This window comes from Phoca vitulina, unplaced genomic scaffold (assembly GCF_004348235.1).
Source record: "Phoca vitulina isolate PV1807 unplaced genomic scaffold, GSC_HSeal_1.0 scaffold17, whole genome shotgun sequence".
Lineage (NCBI taxonomy): Eukaryota > Metazoa > Chordata > Mammalia > Carnivora > Phocidae > Phoca > Phoca vitulina.
The window spans coordinates 24,612,836-24,632,486 of record NW_022589720.1 but is presented as its reverse complement, the minus strand read 5'-3'; the positions used below and the strand labels follow the sequence as shown (position 1 = coordinate 24,632,486).

At 37.0% G+C, this 19,651-nt stretch overlaps 1 protein-coding gene across 3 annotated transcripts; it reads right to left on the bottom strand.

Moving 5' to 3' along the window:
• Window positions 1-548: 548 nt before the first annotated feature.
• On the bottom strand, window positions 549-19,624 carry CUNH5orf22 (chromosome unknown C5orf22 homolog). Of its 3 annotated transcripts, XM_032415331.1 has the most exons (9): window positions 19,446-19,624; window positions 18,062-18,207; window positions 15,905-16,054; window positions 13,058-13,487; window positions 10,986-11,048; window positions 10,625-10,746; window positions 7,286-7,352; window positions 5,083-5,222; window positions 549-708 (listed from the first exon to the last, which is right to left on the bottom strand). In XM_032415331.1, exons 1-9 carry the CDS (start codon window positions 19,545-19,547, stop codon window positions 576-578), a joined length of 1,353 nt encoding a protein of 450 aa, XP_032271222.1. In that variant the 5' UTR covers window positions 19,548-19,624; the 3' UTR covers window positions 549-575. The 3 variants fall into 3 exon arrangements, 2 of the variants coding, with proteins under 2 accessions (XP_032271222.1, XP_032271223.1); XR_004300777.1 differs by lacking the exons at window positions 549-708; window positions 5,083-5,222 and adding an exon at window positions 8,005-8,203 and having other exon boundaries at window positions 7,293-7,352; XM_032415332.1 differs by lacking the exons at window positions 549-708; window positions 5,083-5,222; window positions 7,286-7,352 and adding an exon at window positions 7,371-8,203.
• Window positions 19,625-19,651: the final 27 nt, after the last annotated feature.

The following is a 19,651-nucleotide window of genomic DNA, read 5'->3' as shown; positions in this document are numbered from 1 at the left end:
TATTTTTTTGGTAGTAGCTTTTGAGAATGTTACTTTCTTATACAGCTAGGTACCCTGAGTACTAAGAGCATGCGTAAGACATGCCTAACCATAAGGTTGTTCTTTCCTTCATAATACTTCTCATAATCCATAATTTGTTTCTCAGCTGTCCCCTAAGAGGGCAGGGGACCTGTCTATTCTGTTCATTACCATACACCCAGCACTTAATTATGTTTGGCACATGTAAGTGCTCAATAAATGTCGGTTGAGTGAATAAATGAATGAATTTTGTATAGTCCAATTGACGTAGGGGGAAAAGAGGAAAAAAACCAACCCTTACAAAATGAAGAAGACAATGATGGAAAGGAAGAAAAATAAGCAACAATCAATTGTGGGGGGTAGACTTGATGTCAAAAAAATTGTCATCTTTTGACAACTGATGATATCTGTTTTGAGATTCAAAATACCTGAAAGATTTTAACTTAAAGTTAATATAAAAACAAAGTCTTTTCTGGAAGACTCATTTACAAATAAGTTAATGAAAACCCTAAAAAAAAAAAAAAGAAGATGTAATAGGAGCCTAGTGTTCTGTTGTTTCAAGATGGAGAACATTCTGCTAAGTACACCAGCTGTATGTCTACAGCTCCATAGAGGGAGCGTAGCACATTGAGGACTTTTTCTTGAATGGTGTCAACTTGCTCAGAAGGACAGTAATCATCCAGACTTGACCTGGAACCAAGAAGAGAAAGAGAAAGGAAAATACATGTAAATAAGATGAGATCATACTGTGCAGTGAAGAAAAATCTGCATTTGTTGATTTCAATATAAAATCGAAATGAAGGTATGTTGAATTTTGGAATAGTAACGGTTGAAAGCTACTAAATGTTTACTCTATGTCAGGTGCATTACATTATGTTCTTTAATCTTCTCAGCAACTCTATGAAATACATACATTTAGGACCCCTTTAAAAGGAATCTGAAACAGAGAAAATTACCCTGCATAGGTCACCCAGCTGCTAAGTGCTGGTGATGGGATTCAAAATGACACAACATGTCTTCAAAGCCTCAGTGCTTAATCATTAGATTGCTGTTTCCCTGGAAGGGAGATACTGGAAATACTGGGGGTTATTATCTTAGTGACTGGGCATCTTTCTCATTCTTTTATTATGGGCACAGTAGGGCTAGAAATTATAAGAGTAGAGGCTTTCCAACTGATAAAAGGTGTCCACTTCTAAAAACGATCTGTTAACTATAGAAGTACGTAGGATCATCCAAAATGAAATGTGGAGATGTGCTGGTTTTGGGATTAGTTTCCCAGGGGGTATTTTTTTTTTTTAAGACTTTTATTTATTTATTTATTTGACAGAGAGAGAGAGACAGCGAGAGAGGGAACACAAGCAGGGTGAGTGGGAGAGGGAGAAGCAGGCTTCCCGCGGAGCAGGGAGCCCGATGCGGGGCTCGATCCCAGGACCCTGGGATCATGACCTGAGCCAAAGGCAGATGCTTAACGACTGAGCCACCCAGGCGCCCCTCCCAGGTGGTATTAAGGAGAAAAGAGCAAAGTGGGATGGGGCAGGAACCTGTATTTTGGGGAGTCTTTCCACAATCACCAACTACAACCTCAGTTACCAAGCAGTTACAATGTCACTGACAATTACAGCTGGATTAAGATCTGAAATGATTTCATCACTGTCTCCTGGTTCTGGACTGGGGTGAGGAAAGCCATTTAGATGTGGGATTGGAAATCTTTATAGAAGGAAATGGATTTAGTTATCTAGCTTAGTCCTTGTCACAAGTATTTCAGACCTAAAGACATAATTTGTAAGACTTCTGATAAACTCAGTCCATTCTCTGGTGATCAGGTTATTTTTGAGACTTGATGTAAATAACACACAATAAATGAGACAGAGCAATTTAAAATTATTAAATACTGTCTAATATATACATATGGATAAAGACCTAGTTTGAGAAAATATCATATATAAAAGTTTAATTTATAAGCCTTAATAAATAAGGAGTACTTTGATGCTTTCAAAAAGATTTCTGGCTTCTTTAAAACACTGTTAGAGTAGTTCTTGAGGGAAGCTACCCCCAAGAGGGAGTTTTGGAAACCTGTAGGTACATTTTTGATTGTCACAATGACAAGGGGCTAAGGCAAGAGGGCAGGGCTGCCAGAATGCTTGCAATATGCAGGACAGACCTGCAATATGAATGTAAATATAAATACTTGTCCCGTGTCCTATATACTTTCCAAAGTCCACAGAATACTCACATAAGTGAAAAAACCTGTTTTTAATTCTTGAGCCTAGAATTTCTCTTCTACATATGAACAAAGTATTTTTGAAAATGGATTAAATATGAACTAAATTTACCAGGAATGCAGCTACTCTGTATAGTGAGACAAGACTGGACTTTAAGTTCAGAACTTTACCAAGAGGTTGGTAGGACGAGAAAAATCCATGTCACTATGGCAGTGCTGTTCATGGTATTTGGCCAATACATCACATGAGTATCTGTCTGCACTTGTAACTTTACATTTAGTGACTCTGTAAAGATGCTAGTTTTGTGTGGCTTTAAAAAATTTTTTTTTAAAAGACTTTATTATTTGAGAGGGAGAGAGAGCACGCACGCATGCGCACAAGTGAGAGGGAAGGGCAGAGGGAGAGGGAGAAGCAGATTCCCTTCTGAGCAGGGAGCCCAACACAGGGCTTGATCCAAGGACCCCGAGATCACCACCCGAGCCGAAGGCAGACGCTTAACGACTGAGCCACCCAGGCACCCCTTGTGTGGCATTTTAATACATATTACTTTATCAGTTACTTTCATTTCTTTTATGTTACAATGATTTTTGTGTATGTATACATATATAAACATATATTTAAATTATGTGTACAGGTAGGTTATTGCTATTAACTAAATGTTTGTGTCCTTCCAAAATCCTTATGTTGAATCTAATTCCCAATGTGATCATATTTGGAGGTGATTAAGTCATGAGGGTGGACTCCTCATGAATGAGATTAATGCCACTATGAAAGAGACCCCAGAGAGCTCCTTCACGCCTTCTACCATGTGAGGTTATAGGGAGAAGATTGCGGTCTGTAAACCAGGAAGTAGGTCTTCACCACACTGAATCTGTGAGTGACTGCCTCTTGAATTACCCAGCCTCCAGGACTGTGAGGAGTGAACTTCTGGTGTTTATAAGCCACATGGTCTATGGTATTCTGTTATTGCAGCCTGAATGAACTAAGACAATTATATTATCTATATATTATGTATAATATTTCTATATACTTAAACTATGTATGTATGTAGGTTAGATTATCTATGAATTTCATTTCAGGATGGTAAAAGGACATTAAAAAATATTTGTCATAAAGTATTAAATATTAAAGTATTAACCTCACAGTTCCATATAAAACCAGCCCAAAGATTAACACAGAAAAGTTTTATTAAATTGTTGTAACTTTCAGTGGGAATGCAAGCTGGTGCAGCCACTCTGGAAAACAGTATGGAGGTTCCTCAAAAAGTTGAAAATAGAGCTACCATACGATCCAGCAATTGCACTACTGGGTATTTACCCCAAAGATACAAATGTAGGGATCCGAAGGGGTATGTGCACCCTGATGTTTATAGCAGCAATGTCCACAATAGCCAAACTGTGGAAAGAGCCAAGATGTCCATCGACAGATGAATGGATAAAGAAGATGTGGTATATATATACAATGGAATATTATGCAGCCATCAAAAAGAATGAAATCTTGCCATTTGCAACGACGTGGATGGAACTGGAGCGTATTATGCTGAGCGAAATAAGTCAAACAGAGAAAGACATGTATCATATGACTGCACTGATATGAGGAATTCTTAATCTCAGGACACAAACTGAGGGTTACTGGAGTGGTGGGGGGTGGGAGGGATGGGGTGGCTGGGTGATAAACATTGGGGAGGGTATGTGCTATGATAAGCACTGTGAAGTGTACAAGACTGTTGAATCACAGATCTGTACCTCTGAAGCAAATAATACATTATATGTTAAAAAAGGAAGAAGAAGAAGAAGAAGAAGAAGAAGAAGAAGAAGAAGAAGAAGAAAGAGGAAGAAGAAGAAGAAGAAAAAGAAGAAGAAGAAGAAGAAGAAGATGATGATGAGAGCAGGAGGGGAAGAATGAAGGGGGTGGAAATGAGAGGGGGAGACGAACCATGAGACACTATGGACTCTGAAAAACAAACTGAGGGTTCTAGAGGGGAGGGGGGTGGGAGGATGGGTTAGCCTGGTGATGGGTATTAAAGAGGGCACGTTCTGCATGGAGCACTGGGTGTTATATGCAAACAATGAATCATGGAACACTACATCAAAAACTAATGATGTAATGTATGGTGATTAACATAACATAATAAAAAAAATTGTTGTAACTTTCAGCACATTCTTCTCAAATCTGAAACATGGCAGCTGCTAAATAGCCTTTGGAGACACATAAATGAGAATTCTTGTGTTCATCTGAATAGTATCACCAACTTCAAAGATAAGACAATAAGAACTGTATGTTGTTTGCCAACCATTACTAAGAGGAAAGAGAAAATATAACATCTGAATTTTGAGCCGAGTAGGTGAAAAATTGATTAGAATTACTGTAATAGTAATCATTAGATTCATCTATTGAGACTGTATTAATTTCCTATGGCTGCTATAACAAATTACCACAAACTCAGTGGCTTAAAGCAACACAAAGTTATTACAGAGTCCTATAATCAAGATGCTAGCAGGGCTGTCTTCTTCTCTAGGTTCTAGGGAAGAATCTGTTTCCCTGTCTTTTCAGCTTCTAGAGGCTGCCTGCATTCCTTTGCTTGTGGCCCTATCCTCCATCTTCAAAGCCAGCAGCCTAGCATCTTTCAATTTCTGATTCTGACCCTCTTGTCCTCCTTTTATAAGGACCACTGGGAGCACACTGGCCCACTGGATAATCCAGGCTAATCTCCTCATTTCAAGATCCTTGAGTTAATTACACCTGCAAAGTCTCTTTTCCTATACAAGAAACATATACACAGGTTCTGGAGATTAGGATGTGAATATCTTTGGTGGGCCATTATTCAGGCTACCACACTTACCTCGCAATTGTCACAAGAGTAGGTTTTGGTAAATTTTTCAGTAAATAATACACAGACTGAATAAGATACTCAATTTCTTGTTCTGTGCTGATATGGTGAGGAAGTTCTGAGTAATCACAGGTTAGACCAGCCTGGTGAACCTGAAAATAAGAAAATTAAAAATTACACTGTTAAGTCTTCATTGTTTCTAGAAGATTCTTTAACCATTAATGTCCTTGCTGACAAATCTTGTAATATTGTTGTGGACTGGGACTGTTTTCTTCCTTAGTAATTTCTGTGCTACAGAAGTTCTCTATTCTTTAAAGTTTTGGAAGAACTGGCCCGTACAGCTGTTTGGGCCTGATGTCTTTTATAGGAATAATTCTTTTAACTACTTTTTAATTTTGTAATTATGAATTCAGTTTCTGTCTTTGAGTCTATTTTGATAATTCCTATTTTCTAGCAAATTATCCATTTCACCTAGATTCTAAAAGCGGATATAAAACTATACATATTCTCATCTTACCTCTTCTTTCAACATATATATATATTTTTTAGACACATGCATCTAATCTAGTACTATGTTCAAAGCTTCAGGAGGATATAAGGGAAAGTCTTTCTCCTGTTACCAGTTTCTTATGTATCCTTTATATGTACAGTCACATACTACTGACATCTATAGATGTGTTTTAAATGTAAATGACTGGTGTTCCAGTCTTAGCACTCAACTATGCCTGAAAGTTAGAAGTGGCTCAAGGGCTAACATTTTACATCCTCTGAAGTTTTGAAAAATGGAACTCAGTATGTCACTGTTTTGCCTAGTGTATACGAGTGCAAAGCATGGGAAAAAACCCCCATTAATCTATTTTATTGAAGGCTCTGGATACATATCAAAATTTTAACTAGGAACAATCAATGTAGGAAAATGACAGAATGTGCATGTTCTTTTCTTTTTTTTTTTCTTTAAAGATTTTATTTATTTATTTGACATAGAGAGAGAGAGAACAAGCAGGCAGAGAGGCAGGCAGAGGGAGAGGGAGAAGCAGGCTCCCCGCTGAGCAGGGAGCCCGATGCGAGACTCGATTCCAGGACCCTGGGATCATGACCTGAGCCGAAGGCTGGCTGAGCCACCCAGGCGCCCCTGTGCATGTTCTTTTCTACTGAAAGGATTGAAACACTTAGTGGTCTAATCCTGCAGCTATAGGCACATCATATTTGGTTCCATAATCTGCAATCAAGCCCATTCCATCCCTTCCTTCTTTCAGCAATATCCAAAACCCCATCTACCACTGGAAAATCCTGATGTAATGTAACATTTACAGCAGACCTGCATGAAGACACATTCAACAGTGTCATGCAAGCTGAAGCATTTTAAAATCCTAAGTATCTTCCAACTCTATCATTCTTAAAAATTGCCATTAAAAAAAAAAGTGGGTTTTGGACTAGCTCCAATTTAACCAAAATATTCTTTCGTATTTTTTTATTCTTATAAAGTTGGCATTAAATCAGTACATAAACTTCATTTCAAATAAGGAGGTCTGATTGTATTCCACAACTAAAGAAAACACTAGATCAAAAACACAATTTATTGAAGTCAAAGAAGCACCAGGAGTAAAAGAAGACTTGCAGGTCTCAGTTTTGGCACAAAATCTAAAAAGACACTTGAACTTCAAATGGGAAAATTTATGCTTCAAAAACTGTGCAATGATATAAAAATAAAAGCAATTATCATTGAAGGTATCCACTTTTACCATAGCTTTCAGATCACTGTTGGCAAACAAAGTCAGTGATAGAGCTGATACAGTTGAGATGCACTTGCCAGAGCACCTTCTTTTGTCTTTCTCTTGGTTTTTACAATCAGGAAAGTCTTGAGAGAGAGGAAAGAAAGAAGGAGGAAGGGACTATGAAAATGAATTAATAAATAAGGGACAACTTTAAAAACTGTATACTTTCTTTTCTCTGGCAAGAAGAGATCTGACCATAAACAAAATAAAAACACACAGCACTTTTGCTTCATACATAAAATTGGGAAAAGCTTATTTTTTCTGGAAAACTTTTCTAGTATTCTGACTTCTAAAAAGTTATGTATTTTTTCAGGTCTTCTCATTTTAAAAAAATAATTCATTTACACTTTCCTGGAACACAAAAGAAAACCACTTTAACAAAAAGTACTTTTTCTACTCAGAAAAATGCCTTTCTATATACTTTAATATAAAGTATTTACCATTTCATAGTCTGGTACTTCCATCCGTTTTTTCAAACTCTGTACAAGTGGAATTAGTGATTCCATTCTGGAAAAAAGTCACCCTTCAATTAAACATCACACCTCAACTACAATTATAGAAGCAAATGATCTATTACACTTAAAATTTACCTTTAACAATATGTTTCACATGATGTTTGAGAAATGAAAGATAAAGATATTCAAATATCATCTTAAAATATTAAGAAATAGATGTTCCCTGTTTTTTCTTACCTACAAGATTACAGATTGTGTTAAAATTTGAAAATTAGCACTCAAGAAACTGAGATTTTCCTCTTCTTTAAAAATGGAAGCTCTACTGTGACTTTAAAAATTATTTTCATCAGCAAGAAAACTAAGTGCCTTTAGCACACAGTGATGAAAAAAGATAGTTTCCCAAAAGTTAAAAAAATTTCAGAACATATTTGACATACACAATTACAATTGGAAAAGTTCTATACCATTTGGTATACTAACTATAGTGCCTTTAAGTGATTTAATTTAGGTGGAACTCTTTGGAAGCCATGATTAATTAATTAATGGTTCTAGTATTTTGCCTCCCCCACCAATATCTACTCATCTGGTGGGAGGGGAAAAAAGAAAGAAAAAGGGAGGCATGGAGGCCTATCTATCCACTCATCCTGTTACTTCTTTCTTTTTATTAAAAACACTTGCTGGGCTTCTGGACCCTAATCACCTACCTCCTCTACTTCTTAATAGTGAAGACTCCTTCATGCTGAGGATCTGGCCCTTCAGGGGCATGGTAAGTTTGGGGAGACTTTTCTTGCTTGTCTCACCCACTTTTCCTTTGTGCTATTCTTTTTTCCCCCAATTCCAGCCACACTCTGGACTCTCTTCTGTTGTAGCCTCATTGTTTCTTCAAGTCTGTGAGAGAACCCCCTGCAGGTGATGAAGAGTTAACCAGGCACGCTCACAGGCACAGTGAGTTTCAGTGAAAGGTGGCCCCGTCTATGGGCCAGATCGGGACCCCAAGGTTTTCATGCTGTTTTAAGTTTTAAGCTTGGCTTGAGACATCACAGAACCACAAAATAATAGGTACTCTTCAATATTTCTAGAAAGAATCATATCCCATGAGTTATTTCTACATCTCCCTTTTCCATCATAATTTCAAAAAGGAGGGAATCGTTTTTCGAATTAGCACTCTATGCTGAAGAGGAAAAGCATGAACTGATGTTAAAGTGCCTGGTCAATATTTACTGATGTGATAAATATAATACCATGGTTTTCCTTAGTGATAATAAAGTTTTATATTTATATTTCAGGGATGTTTTTCAATATTTTATTTTTAAACAAAAATTACACTGAATATTTTGAATAGGTAATATACACACATAGCAAAAGATGTTTCTCTCTTACAACTTCATCTTTTAGCCATAGAATTCCTCTCCCCAGAGGCAATCTCAATTCCAGTTTCTTCTGTATTCTTCTAGATACCTGATGAATTATCTTAAATAACTATGACATAACAAGTCTTAGTGGCTCAAAGTACTACTATTCTAACTCTCTAATTTATGTTGCTATCTTATGACTGATTTCTTATATTTACACTGTGGAGAATAATCTCAGTTTGTGGAAGACCAATTTGAAAATAAGCTACTTCTGGTTTCCTATGCTCATGTGGACAAAAAAGTTTGTGTCTGATGGTTCTATTTTAGTTTTCTGGCCTTTTGAGTTTATATGATTTAAAGAATTATTTCAGAGACTTAACATCACTAATCATCAGGGAAATGTAAACCAAAACCACAGTGAGAAATGACCTCACACCAGTCACAATGGCTAGAATCAAAGAACAAGAAATAAGAAGTGTTGATGAGGATGTGGAGAAAAGGGAGCTTTGGTGTACTGCTGGTAAAAATGTAAACTGGTGCAGCCACTGGGAAAACAGTATGGAAGTTCCACAAAAATTAAAAATAGAAATACCATATGATCCAGTAATTTCACTGCTGGGTATCTGCCCAAAGAAAACAAAAACACCAATTTGAAAAGATATATGCATGCCTATCTTTACTACAGCATTATTTACAAAAGTCAAGATATGGAAGCAACCCAAGTGTCCACTGACAGATGAATGGATAAAGAAGGTGTGGTGTGTATATACAATGGAATATTACCCAGTCATAAAAAAGAATGCAATCTTGGCATTCATGACAACATGGATGGACCTAGAGATTACTATGCTAAACAAAGTAAGTCATATAACTACCACATGATTTCACTTGTGTATGGAGTCTAAAAATCAGAACAGATGACAAAAAAAACAGAAACAGGCTCATAAATACAAAGAACTGATGGCTGCCAGAGCGGGTGGGGAGATAGGTGAAAAAAGTGAAGGGGATTAAGAGGTCCAAACTTCCAGTCATAAAATAAATAAGTTGCGGGAATAAAAACTAAAGCATAGGGAATGTAGTCAGTGATATCATAAAAACATTGTATAGTGACAGATGGTAACTACATTTACTGTGGTGAGCACTGTGTAATGTACAGAATATCAATTCATTATGTTGTACACCTGAGACTAATAGAATATAGTATGTCAACTACACTGCACTAGAAAAAAAATAGAATTAGTTTAGGGAAAAGTAACTATACTATTTACGTCAACGTTCTTTCAAACTTGCTTTAATACTAAAGGCACTCTTCACCCCACCCTGTAAAATGACAGATGATCACGCCAAAAGAACTTTTCTCTCCATGTTTTCAAGGTAATGTTAATGCTGAGACAATCGGCCCAATAGAGGACCTGATGAAGAATCCAGCTTTCAAATCCTGCTCCCTCATGCCATGGGCAGCTTGAGCTTCTACTCATAGTTGGGCTATCCTTAAAGGGAGGCAAGTTTTCACATCATAATTTACTTGTCTAGTCATTTACTTTTTTACTGATAGGTTAATTTCTTTTCTTATTCTACTTAGAATGGGGGCTGTCTTACCAATCTTTAATCTTCCCTAAGACCTAGCACCACATCTTATATATCACAGAGGCAGTCACTGCACAACAATTAAGCACATATCCACTTACTATGTGATTTTGAGCAACTTAAACCTCTGTGCCTTAGTTTCCTCATGTATAAAATGAACATAATAACAATGAAGCCATCAGATTGTTGTAGGGAATAAATGAGATAAATGCAAAAGAAAAATCTTAGAATTGGGCACATATAAAACACTCAGTAAAGGCTAACCATTGTTAGTAAATTTGTGTTGGCACTTAACACTGATTATTAAAAAGTAATTTATCTAGCAAATTTAACAATATATCTAGGACTAAAATAGAGTTGGGGAAAAAATGTTTCAAGGTCTTACCCAGGGTTGGAAGCCCATTTCTGTACAGTTTCTTCATCATCACCATCACATAAATCAGCAAAAGCAGCTTCTAAATCTTCTAACTGATGAATTCGAGTATCAACACAATCTACCAAATCTTCCTTTAAACACATTGAAAAGCCAAGATTATAATTATTCTTTGAAAAAATAAGTGAAATCCCATTGCAGTGAAAATAGCAGTTCAATTAGTTAAAACCATGACTTCTTAAGTACTAACCATGGGCTTCCCCAATAAACACACAAATTTTGGTTAGATGTTTGAGAGCACTCTAATGAGCTATAAGATATTATTAGATATGTGATAAATAGACAAAACCCAAAAGAAACAAATGAAGGATACCTCTGTCAGGTTGGTACCAGGTTTTTTAAACTGGTACAACTCTTGTAAGATTTTGTACTCTTCCTGGAAAACAAAACAAAAATCCATATACTAGGAAAAAAACCAAATGTTTTCTCAATGATATGCTTTAAGTAAAAAATGGCTATGATATAAGGAGAATATCTTAGATAATCCTTTAAAGATTAGTCTGTGAAAATCAGGGAAAATGTATAACTCAGATGTTGTTGTAAACATTGTCATTGCTTTAGGGAACTCTATCCGACAAGAATGTATGAAAATTAGCTATGGAAAAAGACTTGATATGAAAGATTTCTAATAATATTCTACATTCTAAATGGATACATCCAAGGATCTAAACAGATTTTAGCTATGTATAGGAAATATACATGTCTTTAATAGCAACAACAAAAACTCTCCATGTTCACTTTGCAGCCCTTTCCCTAGCCACTGAAGAGAACTCAGAAGTTCAAAGGCAATACTGGGGGGCAGATACAATGAAGAATGAGATGCCTTCTAAGCACAGACTTTGCAGGAGAATGTCTCTCCTTTAGCATGCTAAATAGCCCCATTAGAGGTGGGTATATCTGGTCCCAATAATCCCTTTTAGGAGTATGGGAAGAGTTTATATGCAAGAGCTGAAGTTCATTAAGCACAATGTTGTGCCACTACCCTCATCATAATAATCCTATGCATTGCGTTTGATTATTTTGATGTTATACTTGAAGAAACTGTGGGTCAGAAAGGTTACGTAACTTTCCCAAGATCATACAGCTAATAAGCAGTAGAAGTAACAAACAGAACTTAACTTGCTCTGGACTTCTGCACATGCTCTTTAAAAAAAAGGATACAAAAATCTCCACTTCCCAGGTTTCCTAATAGCACTGGAAAAGGAGTAACTGCCATTAGGTTCCTTGTATAACTTTGTAGTAATTTTCATTAAAAATATTTGATGAGTATATTTGTAAAATAAATTCCTAAAGTCAGTTTCTTCAGCTTTCAGATATGCCTATTCAAGTTTTCTAAATAGTTCTAAGGTCATTTCATGATTCTAAGAACTTATGGTTATAACCACTGGCTCCATGTACAAGAGCAGGAAGAAATAGCAATTTTTCTCCCTTATTTGCAACTTGGGAGAGTACTCTAGGTCCCCCATTCTTGTTTCAGATTACACTAAATCCTCAAATCTTACCTATTTTTTAATCAATACCTATTTAGAGGTCTTTGATAAATCACAATGGCTTCCGATACATATGTGAATTAGGATCATAAAGTGCAACATCATTCTAATCCAACACTGAATTTAGGTAGAAAAAAGTTAATTTGAATCCCAAAAAGAATAGACTTGGAACAGCCTCCCAAATCTTAAAGTAAGCAGTTACTGTGTCATAAAATGCACCCAGGAATGCTCACTTGGAGCATGAATTTATTGGTTTCTTAAATGTCCCATCTCAGATCTGTGCATGCTAATACTGTCTGGCTTTCTGCATTTAAGATCTGATGAGGTACCCTAAGGATCACAGGCCTGAATCATTAGCTATAAATAGTACATGTGTAATCAGGCATCTCATGGTCCAGTGGAAAATTTGTCACACAGCACTTTATATATGTAGAATATCTCTGGAAAGATACACCAAGAAACTGGCCATGATGTTTGTTTCTGAGGTAACAAACTGAGGGAATGGGAATGGGGTGAGAAAGTGACATTCTTTAATGCATACGCTTTCTTGTACCATGGGATTTTAGTTTTTTCAACTACCCACATACATATTACCCCAATTAATAAATATGAAATAATAAATACTATCTAGAGCAGGGATCAGCAACCCACAACCTACAACTTGTTTTTGTATGGCCCTTGAGTTAAGAAAGGTACGTACATAATTCAATTTAAAAAATAGGTGCGTATGATTTAAAAAGGTTTAACAACAACAAGGAACAATGTGTGATAGAAATCATTTGGGACCCCCAATAAAGTAATTATATCTGGCTGTTTGCAGAAAGTTTGCTGATCCCTGATCTAGAGAAATGTCATACAATTCTCAAGATCTACATTTCAAAAATACCACATTTACCTGAGTGAACATTTCTTTGAAGGGATTCTTGACTGAAAAGAAATCCAAGTCAATATCTAAAATAAATGCATCCCCTTTCTTCAAAATTTCCAGAATCTCCGCAGTGCTGACTGTAGTCTGACATTCTTGGCTTTCAGAAGAACATGAACATGGTTGCTCTAGGCAAGTTTGGTCCCTCCTCTGTGTCACTGTGTCCTTTTCCAGTCCTTCTGAATAAGAGTCACACTTAGTAGAGGCAGTGTTTTCTGCGTCTTCCAGTGCTAGCTTTGGCTTCTTAGCAGAAGACACTGCATCATTTTCTTCTTGATTGTTACAGGGTTTATAAGGTTTTACCATAATTACATCCAATTGTAAAGGTTTTTGGTTCTCTAGCTGGTCTTCAGTTACATAAAGACCATCACTTAGAAAGTAATGATCTGTACTTGTAACCCTGGATTAGAGGAAAAAAACGATTTTAAAGACAAATGGACAAATTAGCTGACATTTCATATAGCATTTCCGAAGCACTGCAGAAATGTAACAAAGAACATATTTAACAAAAACTAAGAGTTCTCTCTACTTTCGTTAATTCCTGTTTTTCTACAGAAATAGTTTTCCCCCTAGTTTTAGCTGTGCACATAACTGCCCGAAGGAGACTGGACTTCATAGCTGATCTCGCAGCGAGGTGTGGCTATTTGACTAAGTCCTGGACTAAGGCTGTGAGTGGAAGAGAAGCATATATAACCTTGCTCCCCTCTACCTGCTGACTGGTGCATGAACATGCAATTGGCAAGCCCACCCTGGGCTATGAGGACAAAGGCAATGCTCTGGAGATGAAGCAAAAAGATAAAAGGAAATGGGGTTTCCAAACCTGTAAACTGCCACATAGGCCTTGGACTGTGTGTGGTAAACTCTAATAAAAGAAAGAAATAAATGATCCTCTTTCAGCTAGTGTTCTGAATCACTCTCATACCAGCAGCAACTTCATCCAAATAATCACTTAAGAGAAAAATTACATCTGGAAATAATTTCTCTTAACAAAAGCTCCCTCTGATGTGTTTCAAAGCTTTGCCAAACTCTGTATAACCGTAATATTTTAATATGGAAAACAACCTCAAAATATCTTATATACATGCAGAATGCATTTTACAAGTTACAGATTTCTGATTTTGGACATATCAGTATGTTCTTAGCTTTTCAACTATATTATGCCTTAGCAAGTACTTGGAATAGCAAAACTAAATGCTTCTTTCAGAGTCGGGCTCTATCCAACTAAAATAATGGTTAATATTTATTTCCTACTCACCTTCCTCCAGCTATACAGCCTTAAATTTATTTTTTTTTATTTTTATTTTTTTTAAAGATTTTATTTATTTATTTGAGAGAGAGAGAATGAGAGAGACAGCACATGAGGGGGGGAGGGTCAGAGGGAGAAGCAGACTCCCTGCCGAGCAGGGAGCCCGATGCGGGACTCGATCCCGGGACTCCAGGATCATGACCTGAGCCGAAGGCAGTCGCTTAACCAACTGAGCCACCCAGGCGCCCTACAGCCTTAAATTTAAAAAGCTATTAATTTTCCAAAATAAGACTAATGACATAATACAGCTAATATCCAGGCTTATTATAAATTGTGCCATCCAAAGAATGACAAAGGCTGTATCCCCCAACCTAAATTCGTATTCTTCTTTAATAAAGGACCCTTCACTTTGTTCATATCTGTATAAACACATGCATCTCAGACTGCATACCTGAGTGTGTGTCTCTTCTGTAAACTTTTACTTGCAGGATTAAGTAAAATCACCAGATAATCAAATTTTTCCTAATATTGTTATTATACATTGGGTTTCAAATGTCTGTTTCAGATTACTCAAAATTATCTGATTTTGCAGAAGCCTGTTAGAGGTCAACTTAGGTCTACTCACTGAAGTACTAAATAAAAGCACTATCATTCTCTCACATATACCAGTATTATATATAATACTTATTCTATGTGGAGTCCTATTTATTTATTTAGTATAACATCCTCAATAAATATAATTTTCATGGATACACAACAAAGTTATTTGTGCAATTGATAAGAACACACAACAAAAACTAACAGTATCATTAAGGATAAATCAGAAATAAAAAGTATCACTTTCAATGAGAAAGACTGTATTTCATTTTCAATGTATTACCATTTTATTCCATTCTCCTTCACCTTTGAGAAAGTTATGGTTTCACTGCTTAAAACATTCATCCCATCACAAAATAATGTAGAAAGTCAAGAACACGACGATATTTCTAAAGATAATTACAGTATTGCAATATCCATAAAACATCGGTTAAAGAGCTTATATAACAAAACCAGCTGCACATGTAACTCAAGTCAAAGAATGCTGTAACTTAATTTAGATTAATTATCTAAAGCTAATCATATTACTAAAACTAAAACCCCAAATCTACTTTTTAGTCATTGGATTTACCAAAAAAAAAATCTGAAATGAGGTAATTTTGCTTTTTCACTACTAATTGTTAAATTCAGCAGACAATAATTAGATTGTAAGGAGATAGTAAAATGCATCATTAGATAAATAGATAAGGTACTTCATTTAATGAATGGAATTAGTCATCAATGGAACCAGAATTCCAGAAGATGAAGATCCTATTATTCAAAACCAACGTGACCAGCAACAAAATATAAATGGTATGTGAAGAAGGTCAAGGGACTTGAAAACTTGTTCCTGGTGTTTTGAGAACTCTTTAAAAGAGCTGAGGCTTAATCTGAGCCCATCTGCATGTAGACAACTTATGAGTTATTATGGGGATTCAAAATAAGATAAAAGAAGCATTCATTCCCTCTTATACTCATAAATATGAGGAAATTACCTGATTGTTGTGGTAGAAGTGTCTCTGCCCACTAAAAAGTGATGTTGGCCCTCTCGGATTTGCTGAGCCCATGTGGGATGAAGCCACAGCACATGAGAAAAATGGCCAGCATAAACTGCAGGCATAATCCAATTCTCAATACTTAATTCTCTGAAAAAGAAATAGAAAGCATGGAAACTACTAGTGAGTGGCTTTTCCCCAATGTAATTTCACCCAGAACAAGAGTTTAACAATTTTCCTGATGGCATTAAGGCATCATTTCCCCTTTTCATTGTATTGACATTTGCACTGATGGTGCAAAACAATGGTGGGTTGGTATCCTAAGACTAATCAAGGCGATGGCACCAACTCTACTAGTAGTCACTGTATTCTTCACTACCAAGCACCACTGCCCCCTCCCAAAGCCAGTTTCATGTAAAAAGGTCCTTCATAATTTTATTAAACCTTGATCCTGAGTATACATTTTAAATATTCTGGGTGGCAAAATGAGAAATGCACAAAAAGTACTCCTGCTACATACTTTGAAGTACAACGGTTGTCTCAAGGAAAAACACTTGTGATTCAATTGAAAGCTGAACACCATTTTTCTTGAAAGAAAGACTGATCAACATACAATGGTTATTCAGACTTGAATCTGAATTGTTGGATTCTACATTCGAACTAAGCTTTAAAAAACCACTACTTGTTAGTTTTGGTATGCTACTGAATATTCATAATTATCTGAAAAGGCTATGAAAATACTCTTTCTAAATTTTCTTCATTTACTTCCACCAAAACAACATATGGCAACAGACTGAATGTGGAAGCAGATATGAGAATCTAGCTGTCTCCTATAAAGACAAATATCAAAGAGATGTGCAAAAACTTAAACATTGTTACTCTTCTTACTATATTTTTTGCTTTAGAAAATATATTTTTCATAAAAATATATTTATGCTAACATATTGAAGTCTATTTTGAAATGAATTAATATTTTAAACATTTCTCAGTTTTAATTTCAAATATGGTAAATGTGAATAGATATAACTCACACTTAGAAAAATGCTCAGTAATTTTTAAGGGTGTACAGGAATTCTCAGACTAAAAAGTTTAAGAATTATTATTCTATGACTAACTATACAACCTGCATACTTGTTTCATAATTCTTTTCAATTTCTAAAATATAAAACCTCTAAATATAAAAGAGAGTAACAACAATGGTAGAGCTACCACATTTCTTTAGAAATTAGTTCTCTAAAATGGGGTTCTGGAAAAGGTCAACTGAAAGAAACGTAGTAGGCTAAAGTTAATTCATGCTAGCATCTATCTTTTAATTTTATATTATAAAGAAAAATTACTGCTATGTATGTAATTTTTTACATTGTATGACTAGGCTACATCCTAACAAATGCATACATAATGAGACAGTGGCAGAATTTCAGAGAACTTTATTACAGAAGAGAGTCTAGTAAGTCTTTATTTAGAAATATATTATATATGACCCTTCTCGGGGAAAGTAGTACAAATTTAGAGGTTGGAAGGACTCAATACTGGAAGGAAGGATATACAAATTAAAGATGTGTTGCCTATACAACCATTGAACAACGTGTTTAAAACACATTTTCTTGTGCCTTAGTATCCAGACTTTTAAAGGGGAGAGGATGGGAGAACTGGCTTAGGTAACTTCTAAAGTCTCTTCTACTTCTAAGATTCTATATTCTAAAGCTGAGGTTGGCAAACATTGGCTAAGCCGCTTGTTTTTGTAAATAAAGTTTTATTGGAACATAGCCACAGCCATTTGTTACACAACGTCCATGGTTGCTTTCCTACTATAAGGGCAGAGATAAGTAGTTGCAACAGAGACCATACAGTGAGCAAACTTAAGACACTTACTATCTGGCTCTTGAAGAAAAAGTCTGTCAACACTTGCTCTAAATAAAATAAAAAAGGCAAACAAAACAAAAACAAAACTCATGAGCTCAGCAAAGTCTATTTCCCTTGTTTATCATGTACTGCAAATTGTATTTCAAACACATAAAAGATCATTAAGAGGGATGCCTGGCTGGCTCAGTTGGTGGAGCATGTGGCTCTTGATCTCAGGGTCTTGAGTTTGAGCCCCACATCGGGGGCAGAGTCTACTTTAAAAAAAAAAAATCATTAACAAAAACCACGTATTACCCGAAAAGTGTTTCCTTGTCAAACACTGTGTCAGCTGGCATATTCACAGGAATAAGGAGGTCTGGATGTGAATCAAAATGCACAAAACTTATGTTACTGGCAGGAAGATGCTTTGAGCCAATGGCCCGGTATATATAAGGCAGGACCTGTAAAAAACACAGGCACACATTCGGAATTAGCACTGCAATCATGAGCATATGCTCAGCTGCAGCCTGAAAAACAATGCTTAACATAACTACACATAATTTGAAGCACTCCGAGTTGCTAAAAAGTAGGAAAATACAAAATTTGTTCACTGTAGATGGGTTTAGATAGCGTTCCCAAGCTTTATTTTTTCCTCAGAAGTTCCAGCTTGCACCTCCAAAGGCTTTAATGGGCGTCTCTTGCTGCCATCTTGCCCCATCACAAACTCAGAAAATAATGTGGGTAAACAGGCAAGGATTGGCCCTCAGGAAAACACTGGTAGTTAATACACATTCCGGCATAAGGATGTGTTCAAGCTACCTTGGGTCTTCTGGCCTTTTCCATACCTTAGGATGATGGAGCTAGGCTAGGCGGTCTCTAAGGTTCCTGTCCTGTTACAGTCCCTGTAGTTCTAGGTTTAATACTGAATTTGAAAGCACCGCTTAACCCGCCCTTGTGCTTCTTTCTCAGGCCCATACACACTATCTCTAGGTCCTGGGAAACTCAACTTCCTTTCTCCACCCATAAATCCGGAATCATCCTCTCCCCCTTTCATAACTAGAGATCTTCCAAGGCCTATTAATTAAAAAAAAGAAAAAAAAAAAGTCTCGAATCCACGGGCCTCCCTTCCAGAAGACCAGATTAAGGCACCGTTTTAGCTACTCCAAAGTAGCACTGCCATAAAAATAGGAAATATCGTTCGTGTTTATAAAAGCAGGGCTCGCTGTAAAAAGATTTCTGTACACGCTAAGCACACAATACCAACAGCCCTGAGTGCTACGATGACAGTCCCTATACCACAGACGGCAGCCCACATTCTTTACAAAAAGCTTCCCACCTACACACAGCCGTGCCGTGATGGAGACGCCGGGGAAAGCTGGAAGCCTGCGTCATCCTGCAGGTTAGGGACACGGGGCTCTGCAGTGAGAAAGCTCAGGTTCGAATCCCGACGCCGCCAGTTGTTGGTGTGGGATTCTGGGCAAACCGTGAAAGGTTAAATGAGTTGCCCAACGCATAGTAAGCGATTCAATAAACGTCAGCGCCTAGTCTCCCAAGTTAGTCGTTTCGGTGCTTTTCCCCACAGCAATGGAACTCGCGCGGATAACAAATTCTGCTTATCTCTGGCCTTCAATGCGGAGGCTCCGCAACCTCCTTGGCCCTGGCGCGATATTGCCCCAGGATCAAGCAGCCGTCGGCTCACCTCCTGGTGATCCTCCACGACCCACACCGGGAGCTTGGGGTAGCGCCGGAGGCGACCGCGCTCTCCCACAGAGTCGCCCATGCTTTTCCCGCGCGGCAGCATCCCAGCGAGCCGCAGTCGCGAGGCTAGGACCCCGGAACGCCGGAGCTGCAGCCCCACAGCCCCTCCCGGGTGGAAACGCGCGCTCACCCGGTTGCGGTTTCTCA

What these genes read in the sequence shown, in the direction of transcription:
- CUNH5orf22 (XM_032415331.1), bottom strand. Translation starts at nt 19,547, where the DNA reads ATGCTGCCGCGCGGGAAAAGCATGGGCGACTCTGTGGGAGAGCGCGGT. An exon ending in ACTTCTACCACAACAATCAG is followed by an intron (nt 13,488 to 15,904) that starts GTAATTTCCTCA and finishes CCTCTAATCCAG; the next exon opens with GGTTACAAGTACAGATCATT. An exon ending in TCAAAGAAATGTTCACTCAG is followed by an intron (nt 11,049 to 13,057) that starts GTAAATGTGGTA and finishes TTTGTTTTCCAG; the next exon opens with GAAGAGTACAAAATCTTACA.